Source organism: Orbicella franksi, chromosome 9 (assembly GCF_964199315.1).
Source record: "Orbicella franksi chromosome 9, jaOrbFran1.1, whole genome shotgun sequence".
Classification (NCBI taxonomy): Eukaryota; Metazoa; Cnidaria; class Anthozoa; order Scleractinia; family Merulinidae; genus Orbicella; species Orbicella franksi.
This window is the reverse complement of record NC_138153.1, coordinates 3,614,570-3,624,498: the sequence shown is the minus strand read 5'-3', so window position 1 is coordinate 3,624,498 and position 9,929 is coordinate 3,614,570. Positions and strand designations below refer to the sequence as shown.

Below are 9,929 nucleotides of genomic sequence, written 5' to 3'. Positions count from 1 at the left end.
TCTTCCCCATGGTCCTGTCGGAGATTCAAGATGGCGGCTCAGTAAACAGTGATGACGATAACGATAATAAGTTTATCCGGGCCCGTCCCATAAGTAAGCTAATCAATGATGTTACTTTCGAGTTTTCTCTATGTCCTATTCTCGCTTTTGTCGGCTTTTGCCGTAGTGTGGGCATTTACAGTCTTCGAACGGGCAAAGGTTGAGCTTGGTCTCGAGCACTATGCAGAGAAAGGCAATCCATCCACTTTCCTCAAAATGCCAGCGAACGCCTCAGTCAACCTAGGTTATGTACTGGTTGGAATATACTGGCTGTGGAAAACACGTAAACTACAAAATGAATTGAAAGACCAAGCATTCTTTTACTTCATGTTTTCTTGGATGTCGTTGTTTTATGGCTTTGTTCAATTTGGACGGATTGTGACTCAAACAAGGTTGTTTGCCGTGATAGATCAATGGTTTACGCTGCCTTTCTTTGCGTGGATTGTCTGCTGGAATGAGTATGTGTATCGGGGTTGCTGGAAGACAGGTCGTTATCTCGCGATCATGCGTATTTCTGTTTTTAGTTACTTTGCCGTGTTGTTTCACGATCAGGGCTTTGAAGCAGTTCTTGGGCTTCACATCTTGGCAGCCTTAGCTTATTCTTTGCGGACACAGTGGAAACCGGGTCTAGGAACTGAGGGATCTCGCCTTTCGTTTATTCTCGCCGTTTCCTCCTGTGCTGGCTTTGTGTGTTTAAAACTTGCTGATCATTATTTGGCTCGCTATTCTTCTTTTCAAACCTTCACTGGCCACTTTTGGTCGAAAGTTTGCGATGTTGCACAGATACACTTTGCTGCAGATTTCTTCAAGAATTTACACAACTGATACAGGAATAATAAAACTTAACTGACAGACGGGCTTTGTGAAGTGCTGTAATTGTATGAAGACCCAGATAATACAGTCAAACCTCGATTATCCGGACTATTTGATTATCTGGACTTTTTTCTCTGGTCCCAAATTTATCATGAATATTAATTAGTTGTGATCTTGAAAACTCAAAGTCGCAAGAAGCCCAATAATCCTTTCAAAAGACTGTCGAAACAGCGTATTATCCTGTGCGTTTTTCAAAATTTGCAAGTGCGACGATCGAGACAAAGAAATAGTCTGATACATTCAGCTGATATCTGATTGGCTCAATTGTTTTGTCACCAAGGGAATTTCATGCTTAATTAGTTCCTTCCGCGTGGGTTATGTAAACACATGAGCAATCGATCGTAAACTCAAATCAAAAACATGTCTACGAAGCGAAAGTGAGCTGTTCTATCAATTAAAGATAAGCAGGTAATTATTTCACGTTTGGATAAAGGAGAGAAAGGAACAAATTTAGCTCAAGAATTTGGCATCAGCAAGCAGCAGATCTCTGACAAACGGAAGAACAACGACAAGATCCTAAAATTTACTGACAGCATCGAGACAAGCGAACGATTAAAACGAAAGTCCCTGATCAAGCTACAAGTCTTAATTTGAAGCAAACAAACTTGCTTGAACATTTTAGACCTTTGTAAATACCTGAACTGAAGGTTTTTATTTGTAAATACATACAGGCTGTGTAGATTTCACAATTAAAATGTTCTCTTTGCTGTATACCTTTTGTTTACATTTCTATCTCATTAATAAACATGTTTTCGATTATCCGGACTCTCGATTATCCAGACTATTTACCGAGGTCCCGACGAGTCCAGATAATCGAGGTTCGACTGTACAACACAATAACATTACTGGTAGAGCTGACAGTGTTGAGCTCTGCACAAATGATAATGGCAAGCACTTACCATTCAGTTTTTTACCATTGATTAGCTTTTTGCTGTCAATCATGGTAGCATAGCAACCAAATACACAGTTAAGCCTCATATTTGGACATCTTTAATTTTATGATGGCTCATAGACAAGTGTCTGCAGCTCGATGGTTTTCTTCCAGTGGTGGATTCTCATGTGCAATAACATTGGCCAAGAGTGAACATTTGGGGTGGGAGGGGGCATGGATCAAACATTCTAGTCTACATCTTCAATAAAAGTTGTTGCATTCATCTACTCCATTTGGTATCCTCTGCAAGCATGGTTGGGGGTACAAGCAATAATAATTACTTTTGACCCTATGGGAAGGAGTCTGTTAGCAGAGGTTGGGCAAGTTAAAGGACGTTCGCGTTAATTGTTTCTGTGCATCCCTGTTGCACACACAAATTCACATGCCACGTCATGCATTGAGTGTGCACTAAGTAATAAAATGAACAATGATGGGGCAGATGGCCGTTGCTACTGCTTTGCCTGGATTTAATGATCTTGGATGTCCAGTGACCCCTATTTTTCTTTTGATGGATAGCCTGCATAGCAAGCGTTCCTGCATGAAGAGCTTTTCCACATTCTGGCTGCGCATAAATTGAAGCAAGAGCAAAAAATCGACCACCCCCTGGTCAAAAATAGCAAAAAATGCAAAGATATTGTTTTCTTGACACAGGCTGCAACCTGATCACATGTGATGTGGAAGTTCAAGTTGTTGTTTCCCTAGTGAGTTTTGTTCGCCCTAGGGAGTTAGCGAGTTTTGACCTACGACATGTGACACGTTCTCTTCCAATCAAAAAACATATTTCAGTTGGGAGGTATAACAATCCCGCTTATCCCAAATCTTGTCAAATGCCAGTCAGGTGGCTAATCAATGTGGAAATTTTTTGAAGCACTCTGACTCAAACACAGGTCTTCAAATTATTTTTAATGACCACATCTCTCAACTAAACCTTTCCACAAACAACCTTTAGCATTATAAAAATTCACTTTGGACTAATTGAATGAAAACAGCTATGTTAGAATTACAACAACTAAGGATTATGTAGAAAAAGGAAAATTCTTGACAGGCTACAGGAGATTTAAAGTACATACTACAATAACTTATTTATTATTGTGGGACTGTTTTCTGATACAAAAGTTTAAATAATTACAGGTAATATCCAGCTCGTCAAAAATAGATGAGTGTGGGGAAAGTGCCTGTCATCTGGTGAAGCCAGGTCCTACAAGATAAGCATGCAGGGTACCCACGACAACCCAGTTCATTTCAAAGAGATTCCTCTGGACACATACACATAACAACTGTTATAGCTGAGTATTGTTTGATAGGCCCTTGATGTTATTGGGGAACTTGCCCATTGTTCAATCAACCACAAGTAACAAGTTTGTCACTAAATAAAAGAATAAAACAAGTTTGTTACTGGTGTAAAGATCAAGGATACAGGTGACTTAAAACTTAATGACAGCCCTGGGGTTATAGCATCACGTCTTTGAGCATCAGAACCATTGAAATTTACAAATTGAAATTTTGGTTCACTTGATATTTGGTCACCCATTAAAAATACGGGGTCTCTGCAAATCCTAGAAAATTTATTACTTTTTACACCACTGCTCCCTAGCTAGTGAGAGCTAACATAAAATTTCAAATAATTTATATATTAGACAGATTTATTTACATGCAATGTCATACAGAGTGCAAAAATATGATTAAATAAACTGTAGGGTCAAGGTCATCACTCCCTTTCTAAAGTTGACACAGATGTCAGGGATGTCTCATCATGTAATGTCTTGTACTTTAATTCCAACACAGTGGATGGGTTTTTAAGTAGTGCCGTGATCTTGTCAGCAAACTTGTCTCTAACTTGGTTAAATACCATCACACTCTCAGGTTTTTCACTGATCCAAAAGGCACTGAACTCAAAAAACAGATAGCCTAGAAGATGACAAAACAAAGCCAAGATTACCAGTTTGATAGTCCTGAGTACATTGAGCACAATATTGTTTACCTTTCATTTTCAGTAATTCCCTTCAAAAAAAATACATAAAAATAAAGATCTTGCAAAATTTATGACAAGAATATTTATAACAGTGAGTTGGAAAGGAAGCAGGTCAAAACTCCATGGGTTTCATTAAGGGCCAGGCATCGGGCAAATTGACCAGCTGTGGGGATGATTTTGCCCACCTGGTTTGACCATCCAGAGAAAGGTTTTTCTTCTAAAAAAAAGTTCAGTTCAAAAAGTTTTGCCCTCCCATGAAAACCAGTCTCCCTCCTGTTGAAGATGTTAATCACACCCCTGAAACTCGCTTAGCCCATAATAACAAATTATGTGCAAAAGTTGCAATAATAAGATCACATTTCATAATATTATATGGCTGGGTAGAAACTCAAACTAAACAGCCATACAAAGTTCTGTAAAATTAATGTAATTTATTAAATCTCATGCATGCATCACGTCCAACACGTAATACTTTATACTTTTTAATTCTTTATAATTCTCTTAAAATAAACTGAACAAATGTGCATTCTGATTTCACATGTAAAGCCAGAACCCTAGATGGTCATCTTACCCTAGATGGTCATCTTACTGCCTAAAACTAAGAAAAGCTTTAAAGAGCACAGACAGAGACAATAAATTACTCACAATAGACTTGGTGAAAGTCGACTATAGTTGGTCTGCCCTGCTTATAGTTGTAAAAGTGACTTCTAAGAATTCCTTCATTCAAAAACTGAAGAGCTAATGAAGTGATGTTGATCCCAGCAATGGCATAGGAAAACCTAGTACGAACAACAATAAACAGCCACTAGTAAGCATAACAAATATCTTTCAACCAATTATCATTTTAAGTGTGTCGCATGGAGTGTGATACACTCATGTAATAGACAGGCAGTTACATGAAACCAACTCTGTTTATTGCAAACTAATTAACATTGTTAAGCTTACCAAAAATGTGGATGGTGAGATTGGGACAAGACCTTTCTAGCTGCAGTTGTGTGCTTTGATGCAAAAAATCTAAAAGAAGAGATTAAAACTAATATTGTATTGTAGATATTAAGATTAATATTGTACACTTGACTGCTTTAGTTTAGAGTACATATAAACCTTGTTGTTGTTGTTGTGGCTGTTGTTGTTGTTGTTGTTGTTGTTGCTGCAAAACTATTAAATAATTATATAGAGCATTTTTCAATTGAGTGTTGTAAAACCAAAACCATGAACCAATTACCTACCAATTAGACTACTCAGCCAATCTCAAACCATAGTAAAACCAAAACCAAAACCAAAGTAATTGTATAATTACTTTGGACACTCAATTGAAAACTGCTCTAGAGGTCAAATACAACACAAATCAAATTATGTGCTATACAGGAACTTAAACAAAACAATTACATTGCATTCAGACCCTGTGTTATTTCAAGGTGGATGACCAAGAAATTTCTTAGTTCAGACTCCACTAATGTAAAAAGTGTCCACTGGTCATCATAGATAATGTTGGGGAGAAGACAGTGGTTGTGGATTAAAATCTAAAAAAAATTCTAGTCAACCAGATCTTAGATTCTATCTACAGTATTTCTGTACATGTACTGATTGAACAGAAAATCATTTCAAAAATAGGCAAGCACAGGGCACACTGCACTGTATATATTGTGCGTGTTTCCAAAAAATATATTAGATCATGAAATTTTATTGTCAAGTTTAAAACTCAATTAATATACTTACAATAAATTGTCAAGTGCAAGGACACCTAAAATATAACAACAGAGATAAAAGTTAATGTGACACAAGAATCAGAGCTCAGGACATTCAGATTTTATATAGCTTGAACTATTTATTCCTAGAGACAAACTTTGATTTATATGGCCATTTTTCGAATGTGTTGTTCTGGAAAATACCAGAAAAAATCCATAACCCTCCCATGCAGAGTTTTTTGGTATGAACTCCCCTGCCCTCCACCCCAAAAAACCCCTCAAATTCTAGTCTTGGTTCATACTTTCCTTCAAAAATGTTGGCTTTTGAAACTCCCTCCTATGTGAAAATTCCAATACATGTAACCCTTCTTGGGATGGGTATGGATATTGTCTGGAGCCACAGAATGGAAGCTAATAATTATTTGAATCGCAATGCATGTGTACAGTACTTTCAAGTTGTAAATTTTGTATACATTCCTGCACTCTGGGGAAATTCTAACTTTCAAGCCAGTCTGTGGATGACACCCTTATGATGCTTGCGTTTATGAGTAGTGATCTCAGTGTCTGAAACAATTCACTACATACCCATTCCCCTGAAGTCAGTCTGTGGGTCCTTTCCTTGAAAACCAAGATCTCCCCATTGTTTGGTAATTCTCTCCTCTAACAGCGTGTCGGGCATCATTAGGTCCCAAAGCTATGGTGGCAGAACATGAAAATGGTCAGTTTACTGCAGCAACTGATAAAAGCAAGTTTTACACTGGGCCAAAGCTTCCCATACATTAATCTGGTCACCAATGGGCCACAAAAATCTGGCCATATTAACAGAGTGGCCATTTTGAAGGGGTTCTTTTAATAATACAATGACTGACTGAGCTTCTGTGCGGGCCAGAATAAAGTGGCTGTAATAACAAGGTCGCCATTTAACAGGGTGGCTGCATTAGACTTAGCGGGGTGGCCATAAGGCACTGTTCCACTGTCTTTAGGATGCTGCATCTTATAGTTGCAGCCAAAGGACTTTTTGAGTTTTGTTTTTTGGATTTTAGTCACAAATTCAAAATAACAAAGACTTCAGTTGTCACCTGCATTAATCTCTTTTCATGACTTGCATTGTCAGATGAGTATGGCTCCTTTCTCAACTGCTCAGCTTCATGACAAAGGTCTGTGTAACCACATATCTGATTCAAACAGATGAACATGGAATCTGCAAAACTGAAGGGGTTTCATAATTTAATTAATATTTAGACCACACCATAAACAAAACTTACAATGAAACTACCCCGGTCGCACAAACAACTCAATCTATTTACTGTAACCTCAAGCCTAGCTGCCAAGGCATCTCAAAATAGTCCAGAAAAAGTAACATTGTCTCACAGAAATAGATATTTTCTTTCAAATTAAAATCACTTACACACTTTCCTGTGCTCTGTTTATTTTCTTCACTGTTAATATCAATGTGAGTGCCTCCTGTATGTTCACATGAGCTGTGTTCACAAGTTCAGAGAGTTCCTAACAAAATAAACATTAAAGAAAGAATTATAAAATACATGTACTACATAATTCAGTTGTAAATAATCTATAATTTGTATTCATAAGTTGAGTATAAATTTGATGATAAAAAAGGACTGTAAATTTGTAAAATAATAAAAATAAATTTTGATCACCTGACTCAAACAAATGCCAACTTCAGTTCAACGAAGTTACTCTAAATTACACTTAATAAGCACTGTAAACTAACCTTGGTTCTTGATTGCCTCAAGGACTTTTCTGGTGGAAAGGAAAATTAAAAGTTAAAATAAAAGATTATCATTATGATAAACTAAGCCTTTCAGTCTCTATAAGTTCCAAAGTATTTCAAATAACCTTTTAAACAATATTTCTTAGCACCAAATAAATGTACTTATTGCTTTCTTCATGAATATTTAGAACAGAGTTGTACACATACATGTACCTAAAAAAAATATTAATAAGAGTTGACCACTGAGATGGCCGTGCTTGAGCATATATACATGTATTGACCACCAACATCCCCACAAGTGTGGGACAAAGAAAAAATCTGAGTCCCTAACAGGAATCGAACCCATGACCTCCTGAACACCAGGCAGGCACTCTATCCACTGAGTTACAAGAACGCATGGAGAGCAAGCTCATTTAACTGAGTTCAAGCGTGACAGCCACCCTGCATACTACTGGATCAATATTGTAATACTATCTTACCAACTCCGCCTGTTCTTGAGGCTCCATGTCTTGTCTTGTAACAGATGCGCTGCAATTCACATTGCCGAGTGGAAAAATGGAGAAAGAGTTTTACAAGCCGTCGATACCAGAAGCAAAAAGAAAGATATCTCCAGAAATCCGCCATTGTTATATCATCTGCTGGCTTCTGAAGAAAAACCAAAAAATCTGTATCAATCTGGATTTGATCAACAACAGGAATTCCCATTCTTGAAAAAATTCAGAAACACAATTCAGCTACAAATGAATATATTATTAAAGAATTTTCATCACAGAAGTAATAATTAAACTGTTTGTGGTTAAAATTTTGACGAAATATCTGCCATCAGTTGAGTGAATAACAAAAACTACTGTGATTGTTTTAAGAACTCGAACCAAGCATATCCTTTACATGTAAAGTGATCTTGACATCACACATCAAGAATGTACATGGATGATATACAGTATCCAGCTTTTGATGAATCTCCCATATACTGCCTTCAGTTTGGCTATGCATAACTTATTTCAAAAACTGATTTTGCAAAACATTTTCTAATAATTCACATCTCAAAAAGTACCATTACATAGTTAATTTGATCACTGCTTCAGAAACACTCATGGCTAAACAACATCAGCCACAGAAATGATAAAAAAACATAAAGAAGACTTATTTTCTACAAATTCCCTGACTTAATTATTTTGTTTTGGATACAAGCTTAAAATTATTTACCGTTTGATATTAGTAAACAACTATCTTAGTTAATTAAAAGATTTGGAACAACCCACTCAAAGTAGTTATTGTTTGAAAGGACTGAACTATTTACGACCCGCACAGCAAAAATAACTTGCAAGCGAAACTACACTCATCTCTTTGGGCTAAAAAATGCAAATGCTTCTATTGATACTCAGAGATGTAAACTTGAATTTCACCCAAGACATACAACATTTATGTTCTGATATATTTCCTAACACAGCGTGCTACTACATACAGCTTTTAAGCTTCCTTACCTACACATCAAAACAACAAAACAGAAATAAATTAAAGCAATATCTCTATCATACCATGCTGCTGCTGGGAAAGTAACCAAAACAACCTTGTTTATAACCAGGTAAAAATAGCAGAACTAAAATCAACTCAGTCAGCTAATTTCGTCAAACTTGGATCTTAAATTACTGAGCGATATTTCCTCGACCAACACTTGGAGATTTTCAAATTTTTGGAATTTGGGCGTGATATATGAAAGCACTCATGACTCGTGTTAATACCATGTATTGCATTTCCACGCACGCCTTAGCCGGAAAACCTAAAAGCCTGTAAAAACCCAGCAAGGAAACCCCTCTCTCGTCTAGACTACAAGAACGCTTTTGTCTAAGATTCTAAACACATCCAATTTGTTCCACCAAAACTACATAGTGCTCACCGACTAAGAAGGTTCTATAAATTCAAAAACTAATGCTACAGACGAAGCCTGTTGGTCGGTGCACATTTAATCATCTTTGGTCATCTTTCCACACTGATCAGTGATGGCACCGCATGCAAACATGGCGTACTAAAGGTCGATCCGGAAAAGGCGATGTTTTGTAACAGGTTAACACCTTCTGGACGATCCATTTTTAGAACAAAATCGCTATACTTACTCTCTGTGACGCAAATTATTTCCTGTCAACTTAACTGAACCATGGAAAGAAGAAATAAGCCGCAAAAATACTCCCTGGAAATCTGCTGATCGTGTCAAAAGAAAACATTTCCACATGATTCAACTGCTGACCAGTATTTCTGACGTCATTCGGACAGGCGCACCCCTTCCTCGTTCGGTATCCGGTAGTGTTAGTTCCCGCCAAACGAATCGAAAATCGCGCTCTTTCGTAATGATCCAGGTGATCTGTAGACTCAGACGTTTAATCGGCGGCAGAAATAAAATATTAATTATTAATCAACTAAGAAGGTTAAGAAGGTGTATACATAATTTTCGTCGCACTTTAACCGGGAGTCATGCATGGAAAACCACGATTACAGCTCCTGATCCTACAAAGTCTACACCTGGATGACGCAAAAATAACCTCGGCCTCCCCAGATTCCTCAGGCCACCTCCGCCGCTTAGGCCTTTACAGATTGCTTGTGGAACCAAATTCAAGCCCACAATATCCTCTATGCCTTGGCCGGGCTCTAGGATAATACGAATTCTCGACATTTTTGCAAGGGGGAGTGGCTTCA

General features: G+C 37.4%; 2 protein-coding genes across 3 annotated transcripts; one reads left to right on the top strand and one right to left on the bottom strand.

Moving 5' to 3' along the window:
* Positions 1–81: 81 nt before the first annotated feature.
* On the top strand, positions 82–2,064 carry LOC145496919 (transmembrane protein 187-like). The gene has a single exon (XM_081476686.1). It carries the CDS (start codon positions 106–108, stop codon positions 862–864), a length of 759 nt encoding a protein of 252 aa, XP_081332812.1. The 5' UTR covers positions 82–105; the 3' UTR covers positions 865–2,064.
* A 667-nt stretch (positions 2,065–2,731) lies between these two features.
* On the bottom strand, positions 2,732–9,562 carry LOC145496917 (ELMO domain-containing protein 2-like). Of its 2 annotated transcripts, XM_081476684.1 has the most exons (10): positions 9,353–9,559; positions 7,718–7,883; positions 7,239–7,267; positions 6,912–7,009; positions 6,583–6,712; positions 6,089–6,197; positions 5,535–5,559; positions 4,761–4,829; positions 4,461–4,594; positions 2,732–3,751 (listed from the first exon to the last, which is right to left on the bottom strand). In XM_081476684.1, exons 2-10 carry the CDS (start codon positions 7,860–7,862, stop codon positions 3,552–3,554), a joined length of 939 nt encoding a protein of 312 aa, XP_081332810.1. In that variant the 5' UTR covers positions 7,863–7,883; positions 9,353–9,559; the 3' UTR covers positions 2,732–3,551. The 2 variants fall into 2 exon arrangements, with proteins under 2 accessions (XP_081332810.1, XP_081332809.1); XM_081476683.1 differs by having other exon boundaries at positions 7,718–9,562.
* Positions 9,563–9,929: the final 367 nt, after the last annotated feature.